Here is a 25,965-nt window from a genome sequence, read left to right as displayed (position 1 = left end):
TCAAACTCCAACCCTAAGGGTCCCTTTTGGAACCCAAATTCGTCATTTCTTCATCTGCGTCTCATCTCATGTAGAGATATTGCTCCTTAAGCAAGAATTTGATGAAGAAATACTTGATTCTAGAAAGTCGCCATGGGGAGAGCTCCCAATTGCTCAAAATTATGATATGAAGAAATGAGTGGGAGCGATGCATCTTATTCTTAAGTTTTGATTTTTACCCTTAAGAATGCATGTTTTTCTATAATAAACCCAACTCCCATATTTGCAACTCTAACTTAGGAAGTTACCACCCTTAGTCCTTCCCCGCCATGGCTTATAACAAAAGTGGTCGCTCTCTCAACTTGGTCAACTTACTATTTACAGTCCAACTTCCACGTATATGACACTTCTAGTTATTTTTCACCAAATTGTCCAATAATGTTTTTTGTTTAATCAAATTTAATATCAACCATCATTATAATTTCTATATCATCATTTAACTTCAACTTTTATTTGTTTTATTTAGTAATTTATTTCCTATTTAACCCAAAATTCTAATCCCAAAAATAGGTGTTCCAATTCCGTTTGAAGTACCCAAATTCGATATCTAGGTCATCATCTTTGTTCGATTTCCATCTCTCCACTTCCAGCCGGAGATGGTCTGCAAGATCTCCCCAAATTGTCGTGCGTTCTCCTTACTGATGAGTTCGGCCTCCTCACGTCTCTTGGCGACATCTGCCTCTGAATCAACGCTTTCTTTTGTGTTAGACTTTGTCATCTTGATACCCGAACTTGTTGCTATGATACCAATTAATAAGATTGTTACCTGAATTCGAGAACATGAAATCTCCAAAAAGTCGTGTACAACTTGTTTATTGCCTGCATAATCCTAAACAAGGAATGGAGTACTATATTATATTGTCTTGCTAGAAAAACAAACCCAAAACAACTCAATCTTCTAGATAACGACTTTATCCTAACTTCCATAAACAAATTAAACTTGTTCCCTAATCCACTTTATTACTGGCGCATGCCGTATCACACAATCAAAAGGCCAATGAGTCGGATTTTTGAAAGAGTTTGATTTTTGCAATCTTGATGTCATGTTGAACAACCAGTAAAGATTCTAATTTATGAAGGTTAAAGACGCTTTTTTTGGTGAGTCTTGACCCTTGTTGTTGTCTATATTCATGACAATTGATTTGAGATGTAGAGAGTAAATTTTGGATTATTTGATCTCTATTTGTGATTTCTTTGAACCCACAACATGGGTGCTTGTGTTCACCTTTGATTAGACTATTAAACAAGTTTGTGATTTTGTGGATTGGTTTGAAATTTCAAGGATGAGAGATGTTACATGCCAACAAAAGAGAACAAACCACATACGAATGATACAACAGAGGCAACAGGGCGCAGAGCAAATGACAAGGCAGTGAACAACCAACATCAAGGCAACAAAAGACAATTGAGGAGACCTTTGATCTTCTGTGTATAACACAACAAGCAGATGATGTGATTGTGCTTCAATATAAAAAGATTTTGCATGGATAATTGTCTTTTTAACATAAGTATACATAATGGAATTCAATTCTTTCGAATATGGACATTGATATAGACTTTAACGAGATTGATAATGGTAAGTGTTACAACTAATCATTTAACAATAAAAATGCAAAAGAAAACATTCAGAACACGAACTACGAACCGGAAAATAATGAGAGATATGAGTATGGGTTTGTTAGATGTTGTCCTAAGGTCGCCATAAGATACTGATACAAGACTCTGAATCTTGTTTAATGGTAAATGTCGGACTATGATCTTCTTCCTCATCCCAAAATTCAGAGCAATCTATTGCGATTTTTGTTGTTTCCATCGAGTCAAGTTTACTTTTCCTAGGAATGAGCTTAGCTGCAAATGAACTCAAATACTTGGTGGTTGTGGAAAATGAAAGGATATTGTACGATGGATTCAGCAAAGTAGTTCGCTTTAATGAACTAAAGGAAACATATCCTATGAATGATGTGTCATGCTCCAGTGCTCCTCTGTTAGATTCCTGCGAGACCTCAAATGGAGGATCTTGATCATCTCGCTCTGGTTTGATGATTATATTAATCTTCTCAAGTCCATAGCGGGTAACAACACACATTAAGAACCCACAAAAATCATTGTACCAATCATGTGGAAGACACAGCGTAAATGTGCTCCCCCTATCCTGTAGAAGATGCACTGCACATGTGTTACACCCAAAGAGTCTACTTACAAACGCCTTTGAAATCTTATGCGGAAGATGGGCACTGATAAAGTGATCTTTAATAGCATTTCCCTGCCATGTAAAACACATTCAATATTCATATTAATAAGATTGAAATTGCCAAGGTATGTAGGGCCAAACCTGGAGCATGGAGCCTAGTAATATGTCACCACAAAGTTTGGTCCCTATCCAAAGTGAGACTTTCCACAACCATTTACAGTTTGAAATATCACCCAAGGTTTCAAGTGAGTCGCAATAATCTGCCATCACAGCAGCTATACTTGATGGAAGCTCTGTCAATTCTACAAGGTCATAGCAGTTTCTCACATTGAGCCATTTGAGCCGAGGAAGCCGGAAGCGACTAAAACATAATCGCGAAAACTTGTTTTGTGAAAGATTGAGTTCTTGCAAGTTGGGTAACTCACAAACAGTAGAACCTATGTCTTCATCTTCCAAATTGCACTGGCTGAGATCCAACTTTCTTAAGAAGCCGACTTCTTGCAGGTTGTGAAAAAGCAGAGACCCTATGTGGTGGTTGATGTTGTTGGGAGGTAAACAAGGCTCCTCTAAACAGAATTCTTTATCCAAATGAAAATGTGGTAAATTTTCCATGTTTTGTTGTTGGATCTCTGAGGGTTTAAAAAGTTTGTAGCACTGTGTGAAAATAAGGGTCTTGAGATTCTTTAGCCGGGTGATGGGTGGAAATATCTTAAAACTTTCACAACATTCAATAGATAGTAAAACAAGGCTTTCCAAGTGCCCAATTGATGGATTAATCTCTTCTAAATGCATGCAGCTTTCAAGCATCAATTTTTCAAGATTTGGCAGTCCATCAAAATCTGGTGTTATGATTAAGTGGTCCAAACAATAAAGTACTATGATTCTCAAAGCTGGTAGATACTGTTCATGTATACAAGTGAAAACCAGTCAAAAATGTATCAATTAAGGAAGAAACAGACACAAATGCAGACAGACATCTCAGTGATATGCTATTTCAATATGAGAAGATCATTAAACAAAAAACTAATCCCTTTCATCCATACATGTAAATCATTTGAAGTGTTTGTTTACTTGTTTAAATATCTAAAAGCATGACTTGATAAAAACAAAATAATAAAAGAACACAGATCGATGATATCAATATTTTATAATGATTATTAGTACAAAAAAATAGATCAAAATCTCGCCCAAACAATAATATAGTATTTAATTTATTTTCAAGAAAACAAAAGGAAACTTGTATTTATGTTGGAACAAAAGAATATTTGGATGGAGGATGCGCAATACATAACCACTATGGATTACAATGACTAATCTGTCAATATCATATCAAACAAGTTGTATTTTTAGACAAAACTGCAAAAATGATCCCTATGGTTTGCACTTTTCTTTGGGTAAGGTCCAAAAATCTTTCGAGTTGCAAAATTTTTCTGTATGCGAAGGTTTTGTTGTGGATTTGGTCCCTAACTTTAACATCCGTTTATTTTATTTTAGGGATCAAATCCACAACAAAACCCTCAAATAAGGACCATTTTTGCAAGTCGAAAGATTTTTGGACCTTATCCAAATGAAGTGCAAACCACAGGGACCATTTTTGCAGTTTTGTCTATAATTTATAAATTTTAATCCTTATTAACCCAAAGGACATTTATAGAGTAAAGGTTCATACTATTAACACCATGAATACTTAAAATTTACTCTGAATTACTCATGTCTATAATTTAGCATCGGCTTTGTTTTCATATGTAAATTAGATAAACAATACAAATTACCTTACAGCCCTCCCAAAGTTGTTTTTGCAAGCCACCAACCAATATTAGACAACAAAGCTCCCTTGGTGGGAAGTTATTAAGCAATGGATTTGCAGGATCACCTATCCAGAACAAATACCGAAGGTTCTTCATGTTAGCAGAAATTGGAGGAAGAACTTGTCCTTCTAGCAATATATCACTCTCAACTTTTATTGCTTCAACCTTGTCAAGTTCCTGTGATAAGAGAAACAAAATGGTGTCAGGGCTTCAGTCAGAGTGTTTTGTTATATACATGTTGGAAATGTAGCTTAACCCATTACCATTGTTGCATCCATAGCACATATTTTTAGAAGATCTTCCTTCCTCCAAAGTCTGCTATGTTTTTCAGGATTCTTAGGGTGTTTCCCTCTAACAATGTGGTGTCCCATTTCTTGCACCAGATCATGCATATCAAACTCTCCATCTTCTGAAATAGTTATGAGAGCTTTTTGTATCAACACCTTCACTCCTATAACAGAATGAAAACCACAAGCATTGAGCATCTCCATTGCTGTATCTTTCTTCACCGACCTAAAAAAGCATGCGATGTCTAGGAACAAGTGTTTGTCAGCCCTTGTAAGTCCATCAAAGCTGATTTTTAGCGTTTCAATGATATTATCATTTGGGATCTCTTTCAGTCTGGCTAATGCACTCCTCCACTCATTAATGTTTTTGTCACACAGAAAAGAACCAAGAACTGTAAGTGCTAATGGAAGCCCACCAGCATAAAACACCACCTCTTTTGAAAGCTGCTCATAATCTTCAATACCTTCCATGGGTCTGTAGTCCAGGCATGCATGTTTGCGCAAGAGCTTAATAGCTTCATCATCGTTTAATAAACTAATACTGTGCATCACATTTACTTTGTGTGCATTTAATAAATGTTCATCTCTAGTTGTGATTATTATTCGGCTTCCTTCACCGAACCAATTATGTGATCCAGCTAATGCTTTTAGTTGGTCAAGCTGATCGACATCATCAAGAACAATCAAGACCTTTCTATGGCATAACCTATCCATTATCACCTGTCTTCCCTCCTCAACTCTCCATATTACATTCACTTGTTTTTTCTTCAATACACTAGAAAGGATTATTTCTTGCAGTTTTTCCAAACCATTCTTGCTTGATTCATCCCGGATATTTTTTACAAAACAGCAACCATCAAACTTGCTAGAAATTTCATCATAAATAGAAGATGCAAGTGTAGTCTTACCACCACCCCCAACCCCCCATATTCCAATCATACGCACACCTCCCGATCCAATTTGTAAATCTGATTTAAAATGTTGCATGCGAATTGCTAGTCCGATCAGGTTCTCATTTGCACTTGAAGTTACTAGCTGCAACCTCTGTGAAATTGTGTCAACAATTTCGTTGATAACCTTCGCTTCATGCCTATACATTGGATATGCCAGGATAATTAAAACATGTTCACATTTTCATAAGTCACAACATAAAAATGTAAAGTTAATATCACAAGTAGTCTGTAACATTTTTCTTGGGAAACATCAAATAATTTTAAATAGAAAAAAGTGATCCAAGATTGTTGTTGTAGTATGAAGCGCAATGTTAAGTACAGAATTAGAATTAAAACTCAATGAAGTCCATCATAACTTAAGCTAATTGATCCAGTTAATCCTTTATCACGGTTATCAAGACCAACAAGAATAATCAGAAAAGTTGTATAAAAAACTTATAAGGTACACGCATAAGCGGCATGTGGAGCACACATACTTTAAGCATAAAAAGTGCAAAGATAAAGAAGAAAGATACCCATTAGCAATGTGTTTGGGTTCCCATCCAGAAATGTTACTTGCATCCACAAGTGCTTTTCTCCAAGATTCAACTTTCTTCTTGTTCTCCAACTCCTGTTTGGAACATGATTCTCTGTGTTTCTGTTTTTGTTCTCGTGGTGCAAAGAGCCATCCCCAAGGGTTATCCACAAATGTTTGTGTCCAAGATTTAACTTTGTTTTTGTTCTCCAACTCATGTTTTGAAAATGCTTCTCCATATTTTTGTTTTTGTTTTCGCACATCAGAGGGATCCACGTCATAAAATATAGGCATAACGACAGCAATTTGAGAGAATATGATGACAGCAATTCATAATACATAAAAGTTCATCTAAGCACCATGATGAATCTGCATAGTTTTCAGAGAATATGATGACAGCAATTTGAGATTCTTCTATAGCCTTCACAAGGGATGGACCTATCGATTCACCCCGGGGAAGTGTTTCGTCATCCTTGTAAGTGTAGATCCCTTGTTCAAGAGCTGAGTAGAGATGATCCACAAAATTCTTGCGAGTATCTTCTCCTCTAAAGCTAAGAAAAACATGGTACTTCCACAATTGAGAAGAAAAGGCCGGAGCAGAAGGAGAAGATGATGAAGATGCCATGGATGTTTTGATTTGTTGAGATAGAATGTATGTGGTTTGAGCTCCTCAATAAATGAACTTTATACCGAGAGATTCAACTTTCCAATAAAACCTGTTATCATGTAGAAAAATCTTGTCAGAAATCATAATTAAAGTAATATGTTACAATGTAGAAAATCACATAACTAGTCCATACATTTTCGTTTTCAATTTTTGGTCTTAAAAACCCCTTTGAAGTCTAATAAAAGTTCAATTCTAAATTAGTTTTTACAGAATCACATTATACAAACTAATGTTTTATTCTTAATTCTACATTAGTATTTTTCTTATAAGACGTGCAGGAATTCCCAATAGAAAACAAAATTTACCAGACTCCCTTTCTAAACTCTTCACTTTCCTCAATTCCTCCACCTCTTGACTATTCTCTCTTAATTCTCTAGATTGGCTAACCACGGAGTGAAAATAATGAACAGCCTCTCCTATTTTATGCATGGGGTACACTCAATAATTAATTCAATCAAAATTATTGTATTTAATTTCGTAGTTTAAAAGACAGACTCTATCTATAAACCCGACTCCAAGTGTTTCTCAATGAAAAATCAAGAAACAATTCCCATCAGGACATGTCTATTTACACCTTGGTTACTAAAAATTCTGAATTTCCTCTAATCAGTCCCACTCACACTTTCATCTTTAACATCCTGATCCTCCAATAATTTTAAACATCATTGCTAACATGTTGTCCATATATTTATAACGTGATGTCAACATCTATCTCTTGTAATTAAACGAGTATTTTCATCACTAACCAGATTCGATCTGAAACACCGCAATCGGTAATCAGTAAATCAATGGGTAATCATTAAATGACTAGTATCTTTGATCTAATTATAATGTTATGAACTAATAAATTAATAATGAATTTCCCTAGTATTTGATACTTAAACGTAGCAAGACACGAATTTAAATAGTGTCAACAAATACACGGCAATGCACAACGGATAAATCCCCCTATTTCCATTTTCTCTTTGTGTCCACAACACATACACACATCATTAGTCATTTTCCTACAAATTCCATTCGTTTATAACATACACGACAGCATATTAACTTTACAAATTTCTTAATTTGATCATCTAACTACACTAATTCATAAACTTCACAACTTTGACTAAATTAGGTCAAAATACGTTTCTCACATTCCGGGTCGACATTTTTTTTTAACTCTTTGAGAAAATTTACTAAATAACTTATATAAAACATAATTAACACTTCCATTTTATATAATTAACACTTCCATTTGTTTATTGGTAACTTATAATTCATCAATTTGTCAGTTTCAGGAACGTACCTCAAATTCCCAGCAACACCAAACTTTAGCAGACACCGTTTAATCTTTTACTTTGCAAGCCTTATAATTTGATTTCCATAGGATATCTTCCTTAATTTCTTCTTTCGACTTGGGTCAAGTATCTTGACTCTTTTCTCTCAGTTATTCCGATCGATTAACGAGCGAGTGAAAATAATGAGAAACTAATTATAATACCCTTAAATTTTCGACAAGTTTGCATAAATAGTCCTTTTATTTGACGAAATCAACTAACTCTAGTTCTTATAACCAATGAATTTGCATGGATGATCCTTGTGCTGTTAAAGTCTTAGGTGCTGTTTGATTTTCTGAAGCAAAAATTTATGAAGTCTGCGGACCACCTCTGCAACCCTTTGCAGTAGAAGAGGTGGACCAAACGGCTGCAGACTGTAATAAGAAGCGTGTTTGTTTTTTTAACATCTGCATATTGCTGCAGATATTAAAAAATTAAAATAAACTAATTTTATAAACCAAAAATAGCTTTTTAATACGTAAAATTTAATAATGTATAACATTTCGGTAAAAATTAATGATAATTCAGTAAAAAAATTATGATATTTCAACAAAAATTATCATTATTGAATATAAAAAACCGAAAAATAAATTCAACAAGAATATAAAAAAAACGAAAAAAAAAATGTGAACTAAAATTTTAACAACATATAATCAAAATTTCAGCAATAAAAAAAGAAGAAGAAGACGCTGGAAGAGGTTGGAAGAGGCAGTATAAGTGTTGCGCCAAACAGAGCACGCGCAGAGGTTTTTGACTCAGGAGACTTCTAAAAAACAAAACAACTGCGAGATGAAAAGTGTTGCGCGTGTGCTGCGCCGCGCAGCAATAAGAGGTTTGAAGAGGTTTTTTTTCCAAAAAACAAACAGCACCTTACAAAGGTGGTCTTTTGGCAAACCGTATTAAGGTGCTGTTTGTTTTTCCGAAGTGAACCTGTCTGAAGTCTGCGGACCACCTCTGTAGACCTCTGCAGCAGAAGAGGTGGACCAAAGTGCTGCAGACTGTAATGAGAAGCATGTTTGTTTTCTTAACGTCTGTAGATATGAAAAAATTTAAAATAAAGTAATTTAATAAACCAAAAATAGTTTGTTAATACCAAAAATTTAATAATTGTAGTCTTAAAACATTGAAATAAAATTCAAACAACGAAATTAGTCTTACAATAACATTTTTAAATAAAATTCATACAACCAAACTTTAATAATTTTCATTCCATATTTTGCATCAATTGTTCGACAATTTCATCCCGTAACTGGGTCATATATTCACGGTCCGCAGCAGTACCATGTGTTGGAATCTCATCTTCATCATTATCAACGACCGCATTGTTATTCCGAACCGAGACATTTGGTTCATCATATCGTGCAAAAAACTCATCACGTAGTCCCTCTCTTCTTATAAAATTATGAAGCGCAAAACATGCTAGAGTAATGTTTCGTTGTGTAACCAACGAGAATGGTGTCATCCTCTTCAGTATAGGGAATCGTGCTTTCAAGACACCAAAAGCACGCTCAATGACATTCCGAAGTTTTGCGTGTCCATGGTTAAATTTTTCTTTATTCGTTAATGCACGTCTTCGACGGAAATCTTCAAGCCAATACCTAACATTACGGTACGGTGCCATAAAACCTCGAATGTTTGCATAGGCGGCATCACATAGATAATATTTATCTGTAAAAAAAAAGTCATTTATTTTCAAATAAAGATAAAACTATTTAAATAACCATAAATTTACCTGGAGGTGGAAGCGGGAATGGTGCATGTGGATTTGCTAATGCTTCTGATAAAATTCTAGAATCGTGTGCTATCCCTTCCCAACCGGCAACAACAAACGTAAACATCATGTTAAAGTCACATATTGCCAATACGTTTTGGTAACAATCGCCTTTTCCCCTACTTCTATATAAATCATGTTTGTTTGCAGGGGCAGCAGCATGTATCAAAGTGCCATCAAGTGCACCAACTGCTCCCTTGAACACCCGTCGTAGCCTCCTATTATGTCCCGGAATGTTTGGATTCGGATTAAAAGATGTTGGTACTATAATGTCATGTGCGAAAAGCAACATTTTGGCCAACACTTCATGAAAAAACTTATGAATTGTTTGCTTTGAGTGTTGAAATCTCCGCTTGATAATCACATAACGTTGGTTATGACCGATCATCATCAAAAACATAGCCATCTTCTCCTCAACCGACACATGTTTGCTATCCTTTAACGCGTAGTTTACTCTAAAATGAGCACATAGTCGGACAAATGATTCACGAGACATGCGTAACACTTCAAGACATTGTAGAGGATTACGGTGAAGTAACTCTAACGTAAATTAATGTCCTGTCATTTCCGAATCGTTGTCCCGCACTCGTTTGACACCCCTCTTCCAAAAGTAGCGGACATACAAGTACATAAGAATTATGAGTAGTATCTTTTTGTCGTGATCCATTACAAACCTATTAATCAAGAAAACATATAATAACATAAGATAATAATATAACATAAGATAATAATAATAACATAAGATAATAATATAACATAAGATAATAACATAAATCTCAAGTACCAAAAAAATATAACATAAATTTCAAGTACCAAAAAACATATCATAAATCCCAAGTAGCAAATAACCAAATAACATTCAAGTACCAAATAACAAAATAACATTCAAGTACCAAAACATATCATAAATCCCAAGTAGCAAATAACCAAATAACATATAAACTTAACGAACAATCTTTCCATCCTTTAAAACTCCTGAACTTGTAGCTGTCATCTCGATCCATCCTCTTAATATTTGTGGATCATTAGGCAAATTTACCCACATCTCTCTAATATTCATGGTCCCTCCAAAAATGTGATACGCAGCAAATCGTATAGGGTCTATTGGGTCTAACTCGAGCAACTCAAGCTTCTCTAAACACTGGGGAATTGTTGGCCCTTGAGTCAAATGGCGTAGAGCTTTTTGCATCTCCAGTGCTAAATCATCAGCAGTAATAGAAGCTTTAGGCGAGGCACAAGAAGGTGGATCAGGTGAGGCACTGGGAGCTCGAGGTCTAGGAGTTGAAGGTTTAGCCCTTTTGTTGGGGTTACCAGAAGGTGAAGCAACATAAGGTGAATCAGCAGAAGGTGAAGCAGCAGAAGGTGGAGTCTGAGTAAAATGTTCACTTGTATGATTGGAAAAAAAATCATCTTCATCTATGTTAATGGAAGGCGCGTCCAAAAGCTGTAATGGTGCGCCATGGAAAGAAGATGATCCCAATGGTGTTTGGGATGTGGCATAGCTGAGATTACCAGATGCACTGCTTCCATCAAAGAGTTCTGCACAAAGCTCTGGAAACAATAATGGGACGGTTTTCAAAGAAGCAGCTTTCGGATGTCCCTAAACGCAATCAATGTAACAAAAGTAATATAAGAATAAATATGTGTGTGTGTGTGTATATATATATATATATATATATATATATATATATATATGTATGTATATATGTATATATGTATACCTTTTTAAAGTCCTCCCACTCCTCATTTGTTAAGTTAACAGTATTTGTTTGTGGGTTGTAAAGGTTTCCAGTTTTGTTTTTTAAGTATAACCATCCTGTGTATTTGGCTTTAAGGTTATCATAGGCGTTTTTTAATTGTCGTTGATTCAAATCCACGCCATACTTTTCCTTAATAGTTGTTCCTAACTTGTGCCATGATGGTTTGTGCAAACTCAAACCTTTTCTACCCACGGTTTGCACTTCTTCAATACAAGTTTGCAATAAGCATTTTGTTTGCTCATTGGTCCATGTATGTTTATCTCCCATTGCTAATAACAAAAAAAAATATAGAATACATACTTTAGCTACAAAGATTAATCATATTCCAACATAATCAACAAATAAGTTCAGGATATTCAACAACAATACATCATGAATGAACAAAAAAAAACAATTAAGCAAAGATTATGATTTTGAAACCGAGGGCATGCAAGAAATCAGAAAATTGGTCCTCAAATGCAAAGAATCGGTACTCAAATGCATAAGAAATCACAGAATTTGTACTCAATTTCATACAATCGTTAGTCAAATCAATAAGAAATCAAAAAAAAATAAAAAAATAAAAAATAACTGATCTAGAAACCGAGGGCATGCAAGAAATCAGAAAATTGGTCCTCAAAAAAAATAAAATAAAAAATAATTGAGCTTGAATATTATAATTTCCAGATGATAAATTGAGAAATTAGGGATTGTAGTTCACATTATACAGAGCAGTTTTCTGTTTTCAAGTTGTAGCTAATAAAAAATATAAAGTAATCTGTTTATTTAATAAACTTTTTTATTATCATGTTGAGAAAATGCTACAACATGATGCATAAACTCTTACACTTTGTTCTTGAAATTGGTTTTATGGGACCAAATGATAGGCTTTAACTACTTTAGTATTGTTACACCTAAAAAAGTGTTTTCCTCTTTCAATTTAGGAGAAAAAGGGAGGGAATGGATAGCTTTTTTGTAAATTTTATAATGATATAAATCTCCCTTTTATTTGCTTCAGAGAGGGAGACAAAAGCCTTATAATTTATAATATAATCATATATTTGCAATATTGTAAAGCCACGTGCTTTCTTTTCCTTTTTGCTTTTGTTCATGCATGTGTTTGTTTGTGATTTCATTCTTATGATAAACTCTACTGAAGTTCTGTTTCATATGAGGCTTTATACATACTGAAGACTTCATTGCTGGATTGAATTTGTTATCTTGTTATAATTTTATTGATCAGTCATGTGAATATATTCTGAAGCAGCTATCAATCATGCAGAAACTAGGGTATGAAGAAAGATTACAATCACCATACTCTTTTCCTACTTTTATGCATACTTTATACAATGGTATTGGAATTTGAGATTCCATTCCCACTTAACATTCCTATGTTTGATTCATTCAAAGAATCGGTACTCAAATGTATAAGAAATCACAGAATTTGTACTCAATTTCATTGAATCGGTGCTCAAAGAAATCAGAAAAAAAAATTACCTGTGAAGATCGAGGGCAGCAGCAAGCGGCGTAGGCGAGGGACGTTGCAGAGGGGAACGACGAAGGCGACCGGCGATGGGTGGCAGCGGAGGCTGGAGTCGAGTCGGACCAGATCGATAGTTGGCTGCCGAGAAGAAGAAGGGGAAAGAACAAGGCAGCGGCGTTTTTTTTTTTTTTTTGTTTAGGGCATAGAGTGTTTTTTAGATGAGGTTAGAAGTAGTTAGAAGAGGTAAGTCCACTGCTGTGTGGGGAAGAGGACGGGAAGAGGTTTTTAAGCCCGAAGTCTGCAGAAAAACAAACTGCTGCGAACCTAAAAGTGTTGCGCGTGTGCTGCGCCACGCAGCACTAAGAGGTTAGAAGAGTTTTTTTTAAAAAAACAAACGCAACCTAAGTTTTTTCAATTAAATCCAATCTAAAATGACACACATTTACCCTTCTTGCCATAGAGACACTTTATGTAATTTGTTCCAATCACAGAAATCATTTATGTAATTTTGTTTATTATTTATTACTTTTTTATTTAATTATTTATATTTTTTAGATTTTAGATTTTTTTGACCCGTTTTGTTCAAATATATTGTTTAATGTTTATTTACATTTTTTCGTGTTTGTATATTTTGACGTTTAGCTCAAACAATTTTTTTTTTTGATGATGATGTTTTATTCGAATACATTACTAATATTTTCTTTGATGTTTTTTTTTTCAAATTTTTTTAGCGTTTTATTCAAACATATTTTTAATGCTATTTTTTATGTTTTGTTTGTTTATATTTATTAAAGATACCATGGTGATGATAATAATAGTTTATAACTAAATTCATTTACAATCATGCTTTTTTTTCTTTTAATACAGATAAGGTTTAATAACTATTATTTTTTTATTATAAAATTGTTTGTTAAACATGAATAACATTAAAAAAAGTATAGTTTACTTTTTGTAAAAAAGTAATTGTTGGTTAAAGGAAATTGTTTATCTCGATCGGAGTGGGTTAGATGGTTCGGAAGAAGTGCATAGCTTAGAACAAGGTCGATCACAAACTGTTCATAGTAAATGAGCATCACATTTCTCTTTTTAATTATTTAGAAAATACATAATCAAAATTAATATTATTTTTTACTACATTAAAAATAGATGATTGATATCTTTGACAAATTTTTTATCATATATTTTGAGATTAATATTAGTTTATGGGAAAACTGTTGGATTAGTGTTTAAGTCCATAACTATATTTAATATATACTTGACCCGGTTGTAACATGGTCATTTTTGGTTACCTTCACCGGAACAACTTGACTGGATGAATAATAGAGAAAGAAGTTTTTATAGTTTATTAATATATTATATGAATAATATATTAAAAGAGAAATCATATTAGTTAATTAATATTGGTCAAAGAATTAATTAAAAATTAATTTTATGATCAAAAGATATTAATTAAACATAGGGGACTGGAATTGCAATTATAAAATAATTGATTTTTGGGTTGTGGATCCCTTAGAAGTGGGTAGACGAAATCAAGAGGGTAGCCCACATTGAATTCGTCCAAGGCCTTGCTTCTGGAAGGATCTTTAGACTGCTTAAGACCTAAGCAATCCAATTAGGGTTTTGACTGAAACCCTAGTAGCTCACCTATATAAGCAACCTCTTGGCTTACATTTTTCGGCTACCACAACCCTAAGAAGAGTTCATAGAGCTGAAATTCACCTCCCCTCTCTCTTGCATTCTCCAATTGCTTTGGTGTTTGTGGTCTATTAGAGGCACAATATTTGAGGTGCTAAGATTCTCAAAAGCTCAAGATCTTCAAGCAACAATCAAGGTAACATTCTTACTAGTTTATTTATGTTGATTTCAAGTTTTGTTGTATGCTAGATTAGGGTTTGCAAGTCTTAAACAATTGTTGCATGTACAAATAGAAAAAACTAGACCCAAGCTTTAGGGTTTGCATGAACACCATAGGAATGTTGTTTTGCTCATAATCCATCAGTGGTATCAGAGCCTAGATCATTTCTCTATTGTATTTGATGCATAGATAATTTGTTCAAGCTCAAAAGTCGAAAATTCCAGCCTCTGACTGATGGACTCGTCGAGTCACCAGATGAACTCGGCGAGTCAGGGCAACTCGACGAGTCCTGTCTATGACTCGGCCAGTCGGCTCGTCTGGTGGCTAATTTTTCAGGATTTTGACTAAAATTGAATTTGGATAATTACCAAAAACGATTTTGACTGAAAAAACTCGATTTTTCCAATATGGTATTGATTATCCTAATTCAATTGAAGGATAATTGTCATAAATAAGATAATTACTTGTTTTATAAGATATATTTAATTATTTGTATTTTCTATTTGAATTATCTTGAAAGAAAATAGATTAGGTCAAATTATGTGATAAATATTAATAATATGATTAATTAATAATTTTTCAAATTTGATCTAATAGATGTTTTTGAAAAGTTTCAAAACTTGCCCTCAAGTTTTGGAATTTAAAATTTTTGATTAAAAGTTTAATTTTAAAAATATTTAAATTCTAAACCCTAGAATTTTACAAGTTTAAAATTCAACCCTTATACTATTATAGTATTCTAAGATTAATAATATATATATATATATATATATATATATATACACACACAAACACACACACAAGATTAAGCTAGTCTTACGGTTAGTAGTTCTCATTTACGAACCCGGTCTATAACGGGTGTATAAGGTTGATGCCTACAAAATGGCAGTTTAAGGGGTGTCCACTCTCACCAATCACTTCCTTGATTAGTAAAGGGTCGTTAGCCGAACGGGTATAACATGACAGCTAATTCATCATTAAAAGTAAAATGATTAATAAAGTAATTAAATGTTTTTTTTATAAATTCTCAATCTTAGTTACTTTAGGAAAAATGTGAAATGATGCTATTCCATGAATTTTCACTTTACACCTTGTCAAGTCGTTAGTGGAGCGTGTGTGGTTAATCGGCACACTAATTTGGGACTAGTAAAGGTGGCAAAAGGTAGCTTGGTATTTATCATAGATCAATGAAGCGTGTGTGGCTAACTGACACATTGATTAGGTGATTTGTAACATCGAGAGCACCAAGTATATTTGCATGGTTATTCACACCTTGTTTGTGATCCTCGGTATCTCAGTCACAAATTTGAAGGGCATATCGAGATTTAAACATGCCATTGAAAAGTTCACTGAATCTAAAAAAATCTAAGAATTTCAATTCATTTAAAAACTTAAAACTCTTTTTTGTTTTTCATGGTGGAAATTAGTGAATCGTCATTCACTTATCTTCAAATTATTTTCAATTTAGATTACGACATCCCTCTTCTAAATTGTGAATAATTGTACTGGGTCCTAGCCCTAATTTCTCATTTGGCTGTTTAATTGGGGATTATTATCTAATCTAAATTTTGTCTCTTTTCTTTTTCAGATGTCTACTTCAAAGACCAACACTTCTGGTTCAACCCCTGCAGGCTCATTCTCATTCATGAATTTTGTGTGGGAGAGTGATTTTTGACAGGACCAATTTCAATGATTGGATCCGCAATATCCGTATGGTCACCCGCTATGAGGACAATGAGTATGTTCTCGACAAGGAGCTGAAGGAGGTTGACACCAACACTGCTACTCCCGAAGAGATTGTTGCGTTTCGAAGCTCACGAGCGAGATGCTACGAAAGTTCATTGCATCATGCTCATGACAATGACTGATGAACTCCAAAAGTCCTACGAGGACTACTACCCCTATGATATGCATCAAGATTTTATGGATAGGTACCATCAAAGCGCGAGAAATGAAAGGTACGAGATCATCGCTGCGATGATCACTACCAAGATGAAGGATAGAGAGTCCATCACGGCCCACCTGCAGAAAATGCAGAGATATGTGGACCGCTTACTGAAGTTAAATGTTAACTTTGATGAGGAGTTGGCCATAGATATCATTCTACACTCCTTACCTCCTTGTTACAACCAATTTTGTATGACCTTCCACACGAACAAGGAGGATGTCACTCTAAGCAAGCTTTAAGGCTTGCTAAAGACTGTTGAGAGTAGTCTGAAAGACAAATCTGCTGCATCAACTCTTGCTACTACCGCCCCCGTCTTGGCTATTGGGCAAGGGAAGGGTAAGAAGAGGAAGGCTCATTCTAAGAGCCACAAGGGAAAGTCCCATGATGGTACCTCTTCCAGTAGAATCAAGGATGGTCCCGCTGCACCCTCCTCCAACCCGAAGGATGTTGATTGCTTCTACTGCCACAACAAAGAGCATTGGAAACGAAGCTGCCCGAAGTACTTGCAAGATATCAAGGATGGGAAGATAAAGTCGTCATTCGTAGGTATTTATACTATTCATTCTAACAACTCATCGCATACTATGTCTTCGGTCCTCGATACACGATGTGGTTTTCACATTTGTGTTTGATTTGCACGGTCTAAGAAGAAGTAGGAATGTGGAGCATGGGAAGATAAAACTTGATCATGGGGAATAGGAAAGCATCACATGTCACCAAGATTGGATTTTACTCTTTAGTGATTAGTAGTGGGTTAGGTTTAGATTTGAATAATTGTTGTTACTCATCAGAAATGACACGGAACATTATTTCTTTTCATGGTTTGTATAAACAAGGCTTTAGATTTTTGTTTGATAATGAAAAAGGTTATATTAATTCTTTCATTAATGGTACTTTCTATTTTGAAGCATTGCCTTCTAATGGAATATATGAAACTGTGATGGTTGTAGACAACTTAGGAAATGATGTGTTGCATATCGATTCTTCCAATAGTTTGGACAAAGCATGTTTGTGGCATTGTCGTCTTGGACATGTCAAAAAGAATCGCATAGCCCAACGCCAAAATAATGGAGTGCTGGAGTCATTCGACCTTAGGGACGATGACGTGTGCGAGTCTTGTTTGCTTAGAAAGATAACCAAGTCACCCTTCACTCATACTTTTGAAAGGGGTGAGGGTTTATTGGATCTCATACACACCGATGTGTGTGGGCCCTTTAGATCCACCACAAGGGATGCGAACCGCTTCTATGTGACTTTTATCGATGATTATAACAAATATAGGTATATCTACTTAATCAAGCACAAGTCAGAAACCTTTGAAAACTTCAAGGAGTTTAAGCAAGAAGTAGAGAATCAGTTGGGCAGGAAAATTAAGATGCTCCGATCCGATCGAGGTGGTGAGTACCTTAGTCTTGAATTCCATGACTACCTCAAGGAATGCATAATTATTTCGCAATTGACGCCACCTAGGACACCGTAGTTGAATGGTGTGGCTGAGAGGCGCAATCGAACTCTATTGGACATGGTCCGTTCCTTGATAAGTCATGCTTCGTTACCTAACTCATTTTAGGGGTATGCCTTAGAGACTGCTGCCCATATCCTTAATCTAGTCCCTACTAAGAAGGTGGCTAAAACACCTCACGAGATATGGACAGGGAAAGCTCCCTCGTTGGCACATATCAAGGTTTGGGGTGGTGAGGCTTTCGTAAGATGAGAGAATCACGACAAGCTCAAACCTCGTAGTGAGCGGTGTATTTTCATCGGCTATCCACAGAAGTCCTTTGGATATATCTTCTATAAACCGAGTGACAATGTTGTTTTCGTTGTGAGGAGAGGGGTTTTCTGAGAGCGAGAACTCATAAGCCAAGAGGACAGTGGGAAGCAAATTGATCTTGAAGAGCTTCAAGAGTCAAGCAATGAAGGAACCTCTAACGCTGGCGCTCAACCCGAGGAGGAAACTCCTGTTGAATCGATTGATGAATCCTTACCTCTTAGACATTCCAGTAGAGTTAGTGTTCTGCCTGTTTTATATGGTTTTCATATAACAAGTGAAGGTGATACGTTTATTAGTGATACTAAACTAGTAAATTTAGATGAACCTAATAGGTACAAGGAAGCCATGGCAGGCCTGGAGTCTGCAAAGTGGAAAGAGGCTATGGACAACGAGATTCAGTCCATGTATGACAATCAAGTTTGGAACTTGGTTGACAATGTACCGGTTCATAAGACGGTCGGGTGGGAATGGATCTTTAAGAAGAAGACTGACATGGATGAGAAAGTACACACTTATAAGGCACGATTGGTTGCAAAAGGCTTTACTCAAACTCCCGAAGTTGAATATGATGAGACTTTCTCACCAGTAGTGAAGATAAATTCTATAAGGGTTATGCTAGCCATAGTTGCGGTTTCATGATTATGAAATATGGCATATGGATGTCAAAACTGCTTTCCTTAATAGGAAGCTGGCTGAAGTTGTTTACATGAGTCAGCCAGAGGATTTTGTCGATGTGAAACACCCAAATAGAGTGTGTAAGCTTGAGAAATCCATTTATGGATTGAAATAAGCATTTCGCAGATGGAATCTTTGTTTCGATGAGAAAGTCAAAGATTTTGGTTTCTTGTGAAGTGAGGATGAGTCCTGCTTATATGTCAAAGCTAGTGGGAGTATAGTTAGCTTTCTCGTTTTCTATGTGGATGACATACTACTCATAGGAAACGATGTGCCAACCTTACAGGAGGTTAAGTCCTGGCTTGGGAAGTGCTTAGCTATGAAGGACCTCGGAGAAGCTGCTTATATTCTAGGGATAAGGATAGTGAGAAATAGGAGTAAAAGACTAATAAGACTTACTCAAAGTACTTACTTGGATAAGACTCAAAGCAATACCAAGTTGAGTAAGACTCAAAGCCCGTGTACCGAAGCTGAAATAGCAGAGATGAGCCGGGTACCTTATGCTTCTGCAGTTGGCTTGATCATGTATGCTATGACTTGTACTCGCCCTGATGTGGACTTCACTTTGAGCATGGCCAGCAGATATCAAGAGAACCCTGGTTGAGCACATTGGACTGCAGTCAAGAATATTCTTAAGTACTTTCGGAGGACCAAGGAATGGTTTCTTATCCTCGGTGGGAGTGATGACTTAAGGGTGTGAGGGTATAGTGACGCCAGTTTTTAGACCGAACGAGACAACTTTTGCTCTCTGTCGGGCTGGGTCTTTACCCATAATGGAGGAGCAGTGACTTGGAAAAGTTCCAAGCAGGAAACCGTAGTTGATTCAACGTGCGAATCATAGTACATAGTAGCGAGCAAAGTGTCAAACGAGGCAATATGGTTGAAGAAATTCATCGGTGACCTTGGAGTTGTGCCAGCCATAAAGGAGCCTATGGAGATTTTCTGTGATAACGAAGTCGCGGTTGCCTTAACCAAGGAACTGAGGGATCATGGCAGATCCAGACATATCGACAGAAAGTTGCACTTCATTAGACATCGGGTAGAAGAGGGACTCCTCGTAGTAAAGTGGGTCTCGTCAGAAGAGAACCCAACATATCCCCTTATGAAGGGACTGAGTAGGGTTAAGCACTTGTAGCACGCTAGGAGCATTGGGATAAAGGACGATATTAGTTTTAGTGATTAGATAGCTTTTAGAAACTTGTAATAGCAAACTGTAATTAACATTTGATGATTAAATAAAGGTGTTTTATTTATAAGTAAAGTTACTGTCTTGTGTTAATTATTTACTATTGTTTCACTTTGCATGTTTTGACTTCCTAAATAATAATATTATTTAAACTATCCACAGTCAATCATACATTGGAAGTAAGTATGAATGAAGACTGTCATGAATTGGCTTGTAGATTGTCTAAGTTTTTAGACATAGAAAAATTTTGCTGCAACGTTCACGAGTGCTTGTGAAATAAGATATGAGTATTGGATTAAACCTACGCTCACTTGAGTCACATCATGGAATTAATCACGAGTGATTGTGAGACAATAATATCATATAGTCTTTAAACCTAGATATATGGTTTATTGTTTGCAAGTTGGTTGTGCATTGATAATGCGTAAACGCATTCGTAACTTGATGTTATAAAACACATTGTTGTGTATGATTTGACGAGTAAATAGTAAAAGCATATAAGTCGAAGTTTATCTGTTCCTTTTATCCTACGACGGTAAAAGTGATATCTTGGGCCCCTCGATGATTTGGTTTGACTTATGTGTCGGTCCCGGTCAGGACTGAATTGATGTGTTCAATTAAGTTCTATGTCAGACAGATCAAAGATCAAGAAAAAAAATTCTTGGACAATAAGTATGACTATGTTCCATGTAATTGTTCACATGATATATTTAGAATGAAGGACTATCGATCCCTTATCTAAAGGACATGTTAGAGTTCGACAGCGGCTTTTGAGAGCTACGATTGCTAATCAGATTTTGAAGTCGTACTTGCATTTATAGTTATTAGACTTATCCAAATGGGAGACCATTGGATTAGTGTCTAAGTCCATAACTATATTTGGTATATAATTGACCCGGTTGTAACATGGTCCTTTTTGGTTACCTTCATTGGAGCAACTTGACTGGATGAATAATAGAGAAAGAGGTTATTATGGTTTATTAATAGATTATATGAATAATATATTAAAGGATAAATCATATTGGTTAATTAATATTGGTCAAAGAATTAATTTTGTGATCAAAAGATATTAATTGAACATAGGGGACTGTGTCACCCCCAAAACCGATGAACGGCAGAAACGTTCTGGGGTGGAAGACGTCATGTACAGTATCACAACAATGAAAAGTAGTAAACAAGCAACAACATCATCCATTGCATTAATATTATAGTTTCATACAAGTGTGTTCTGTCAAGTTATATAGACACCAAAAATTATATACATCAAAATAAAAGAGGAGTCTTGAACTAGCTCCTTCTTCTCACAACCTGGCACCTGTACCTGTCTACTGGCGACCTGAGAATACAAGTTATATTGAAAGCGAGTATCAGCTTTAAAGCTGGTGAGATCATAAGTATATTAGTGTCTATGTTTGTATGAAAGCATTTGTAAGATGTTTTGTAAGATGTACTGTGTATGTTTGTAAAAGTTTTGTATTTGATTGAACTCTCCTAGAAAACCCTATGTTTTCTACTAAAAGTAGCCTTCCATCAAGGCATCTAGTATTTGTGTGTGTGTCTCTTGTAAAAGTGTGTATTTTCCCAAATCCGACTATCATTACCCAAAAATATAGTTTTTTTTGCATTATTGTTTATTGTGTGAATATCACAAAGTAAAAAGTAAAGGGAAAATGTTATAGTACTGTAATGTAGTAATTAGTAACTACTGTTGTACTAACTACCTTAAACCAAATGTAAATTTTAAGGTAACATGTGATCGGCCTGTATCTTGCTACTGACTTAGCTGAAATACGACAATGTAAGATGCCGTGAAAATGACGTTTGGCACCCGTAGACTTGCAAGTCCCACTGTAGCGAGCAGCAAGGTGTAGGATAGTCAATCTAGTATAGATCTATATGCAGGTAGTGCCATGTCCTGCTTAATGGCTCACATAAATGTGGTTAATGTATATGCAATGTGATTTGTGTACTAGCTGTATTGTGTGTTCTTTCTCTGTCTAGCCTGTATGTTTGTTTCTCATCATAGTGTCTATAGTTTGTTTCTCATCACTCTGTTACATGTTTGATTCTCATCATAGTATGTATTGACTCATGTATGAACTGACTCATTGTATGTTTCATTGTTCTAGTAATAGTATCTTCCTAAACTACCCCTATGGTAGTTTACTAGTTAAGTACGAACATGTTTGTATGCCCTTGCTACCTAAGGGCATGGAATTGGATGAAAGAAATAACCTTTTATATCTATATACATATACATAATATATAACTAGGATTCAAACGACCTTCGGACAACTAACCTTGATACCCTAAGACCACATCAAACAAGAACAGGAAGCAGGGTAGACTAGCAGTTCTAAGTCCTTTTAATCCTACTTATATAACTATATTTATACAGATGCACAAAATATAAGTTTAAAAGAGTTTTAAGTAAAAGTATTTGACAATTAAAGGAGTTTGTAAGACAGTTTGAGGAAAAACAGTTTGATAAATAGTTTGGAAAGTAAGAAAACCATTTTCTTGGTAGTCATTAATCACATGTGATTGATATAATAACTATAATTGTTCAACTTGTATTCCCCCCCCCCCCCATAAAAGCATTTAAAAACATTTCAAAGGTTCATTTAGGGGTATGAACTCACCTGTAGTGAGTGGTTCTGATGACAATGTTGGATCAGTTGCTAAGTATCAAGTGTTGACTTGAGTACACACGTGAATCCTATTTAGCATATATTGGCACATATATGAATATAATTAGTGTTATGAACAACTAATTTATGAATTGGGACCACCTTAGGGACTAGTAAACACTTATATTGAAGTGTTACAACCATATATGATTGTATGAAGGGTTATAAGGCTATACAAGAAGGTGTATGGCCAAAATACACACTGTATGTGTGTGTGCGGCCAGGTGTGCTGCCAGCACGCATGTGCGGCCAGTTGTGCTGCCTGAAGAGTGTGCTGCCAGAAAACTTGGTGTTCTTGGTGTTCTTGGTGAAAGATGTTACCTTTCCGGATGATACTTGAGAGGATTTTCGGGTTCTTGCTTTGTAGAAGTGTAAGAAATGATCAAAATGACCAAGGATAGTATATATAGGAGGGCGAGTGCGGCTGGAGGTGTGTGTGGTTGGCCTGTGTGCGGCTGGCTGGCCGCACACACCAGGTTTGGTGTGTTTGGCCCGTTTTTCCAATGCTACACCCAAATCTAACCCATCCTCCGACACGTAACTCAAATATACTAAGCTTTAAGCACTCTTTTAGCCCCAAAACTTCATTATAAAATAGCAAAATGAAGCTAACTTTAATTACACTGAAGAATGAAAGCTAGAAATTTCGGGTTGTCACATCATCCCCTCCTTAGAAGGAATTTCGTCCCGAAATTAGAATTTAAGCAAATAAGTAATTACAAGTAACTAAGTAAAAAGGTGATGGTATTTTAGTTTCATTTGATCCTCTCGTTCCCAAGTGAATTCAGGTCCTCGCTTAGCGTTCCAGCGAACCTTCACTATCGGGATATGACTTTGTTTCGTTTGCTTGACCACTCGGTCCATGATCTCTACTGGTTCTTCCACGAAGTTGAGGCTCTCGTTGATCTCGATCTCGTCGAGTGTTTGATACGTGGAAGGTAGAATGTACGTTACTAAGTTCGATCGGTAGATTGAGTTTGTAAGCTACTGGGCCGATTCTGGCAAGAATCTCGAAAGGCCCAATGTACCTTGGATTTAGCTTTCCACGCTTTCCGAAGCGTATCAAGCTCTTACAGGGTGAGACCTTCAATAAAACACAGTCGCCCACCTGGAATTCCAACGGTTTTCTACGTTTATCAACGTAGCTTTTCTGTCGGTCTTTGGAGGCTTTCAATCGTTCGCGGATCTGAAAGATCTTCTTCGTCGTTTCCCGTATGATCTCCGGACCTGTGAGAGTGCTTTCAGGAACTCGTCCTTTAGCTAACTGGGTATCACCCACCTCAGCCCAGCACAGAGGGGATCTGCACTTGCGGCCATAGAGGGCCTCGAATGGAGCTGCCTTTATACTCGTGTGATAACTGTTGTTGTAGGAAAATTCGACAAGGGGTAAATGAGTATCCCATGGCTTCCTAAAGTCGATAACACAGGCTCGCAACATATCTTCCAAGGTTTGAATAGTCCTCTCACTTTGTCCGTCTGTCTGCGGATGGTAGGCTGTACTCATGTCCAGCCTAGTTCCTAGGGAACTCTGTAGCGACTGCCAGAAGCTAGAAGTGAACCTACTATCTCTATCCGAGATAATGGATATGGGAACACCGTGCAGTCGTACTATCTCCCTAATGTATGTTCTTGTAAGTTTCTCCATCTTGTCTGTTTCCTTGATAGGTAGGAAGTGCGCGGACTTGGTCAATCTGTCGACGATGACCCATATGGTATCAAGTCCACCCGTTGTCTTGGGCAACTTGGTAATGAAATCCATAGTGATCCGCTCCCACTTCCATTCCGGGATTTCAGGCTGTTGCAGGAGGCCTGAGGGTTTCTGGTACTCGACCTTGACCTTTGCGCAAGTAAGGCATTTACTCACGAAGGTAGCAATCTCTTCTTTCATGTTAAGCCACCAGTATAACTTTTTGAGGTCCAGATACATCTTATCTGATCCTGGGTGCATGGAATAATGAGTGTTGTGCGCCTCGTTCATGACCAAGTCTCTGAAACCACCTAGTTTCGGGGTCCAGCTTCGGTCCATGAAATAATAAGCTCCGCCACCCTTAACCTCTAAGTTCTTATCCATCCCTCTCAGGGATTCACCCGCCACATTTTCGGGCTTCAAAGCGTCAAGCTGAGCTGCCTTAATTTGTGTGGACAAGTGTGAGTGGATAGACATAGTCAATGATTTGACTCTACGACCAGAACATTCTTTCCGACTTAGGGCGTCAGCTACTACATTGGCCTTGTCGGGATGATAACGAATTTCGCATTCGTAGTCACTGAGTAGCTCGACCCACCGCCATTGTCTCACGTTGAGCTCCTTCTGGTCGAATATGTGTTGTAGGCTCTTGTGGTCTGTAAAGATTGTGCTCTTCGTTCCGTACAAATAATGTCTCCAGATCTTCAGAGCAAATACAACTGCTCCTAGTTCAAGATCGTGGGTCATGTAGTTGACCTCGTGCGTCTTTAGTTGTCGCAAGGCATAGGCGATGATCTTACCTCGCTGCATTAGAACATGTCCGAGTCCTTGATTTGATGCATCGCAATGGACAACGAAGTCTTCTATCCTTTCGGGGAGGGATAGTATTGGCGCGGTGCACAAGGCTCGTTTGAGCGTTTGGAACGCTCTCTCCTGCTTTTCTTCCCAGTCAAAGGATACGCCCTTCTAGGTAAGTGTTGTAAGAGGTTTCGCTATGCGGGAGAAGTTCTGAATAAACCTGCGATAGTAGCCAGCAAGGCCTAGAAATTGACAAATTTCTGTTGGCGTCTTCGGTGCTGACCAGCTCTCAATGGCTTTAATTTTGGAAGGGTCCACATGCATTCCCTCTTCGCTAACCACGTACCCTAATAATTCGACTCGGCGGATCCAAAATTCGCATTTCGAGAACTTTGCATAAAGCTTCTCCGCGTGCAGGGTTACTAAGACTAATCACAGATGTTGGCTATGTTCCTCCTTACTTCGAGAGTAGATAAGTATGTCATCGATGAAGACAATGACGAACTGATCCAAGTAAGGGCGATACACCCTATTCATTAAATCCATGAATACTGCGGGCGCGTTTGTTAATCCGAACGGCA

At 36.5% G+C, this 25,965-nt stretch overlaps 2 protein-coding genes across 2 annotated transcripts; both read right to left on the bottom strand.

The window, feature by feature from the left end:
• Positions 1-1,487: 1,487 nt before the first annotated feature.
• Positions 1,488-7,889, bottom strand: LOC145069123 (TMV resistance protein N-like). Its single transcript, XM_079016091.1, has 6 exons — positions 7,748-7,889; positions 5,794-6,508; positions 4,302-5,415; positions 4,003-4,215; positions 2,372-3,130; positions 1,488-2,302 (listed from the first exon to the last, which is right to left on the bottom strand). Exons 2-6 carry the CDS (start codon positions 6,084-6,086, stop codon positions 1,730-1,732), a joined length of 2,952 nt encoding a protein of 983 aa, XP_078872217.1. The 5' UTR covers positions 6,087-6,508; positions 7,748-7,889; the 3' UTR covers positions 1,488-1,729.
• A 1,093-nt stretch (positions 7,890-8,982) lies between these two features.
• On the bottom strand, positions 8,983-10,045 carry LOC145067045 (uncharacterized). Its single transcript, XM_079014266.1, has 2 exons — positions 9,511-10,045; positions 8,983-9,446 (listed from the first exon to the last, which is right to left on the bottom strand). Exons 1-2 carry the CDS (start codon positions 10,043-10,045, stop codon positions 8,983-8,985), a joined length of 999 nt encoding a protein of 332 aa, XP_078870392.1.
• Positions 10,046-25,965: the final 15,920 nt, after the last annotated feature.

Source organism: Lactuca serriola, chromosome 8, assembly GCF_051521515.1.
Source record: "Lactuca serriola cultivar US96UC23 chromosome 8, Lser_US96UC23_V15, whole genome shotgun sequence".
NCBI classification, from domain to species: domain Eukaryota; kingdom Viridiplantae; phylum Streptophyta; class Magnoliopsida; order Asterales; family Asteraceae; genus Lactuca; species Lactuca serriola.
Note: the sequence above shows the minus strand (reverse complement) of the source record. Positions and strands in the feature narration are given on the sequence as shown.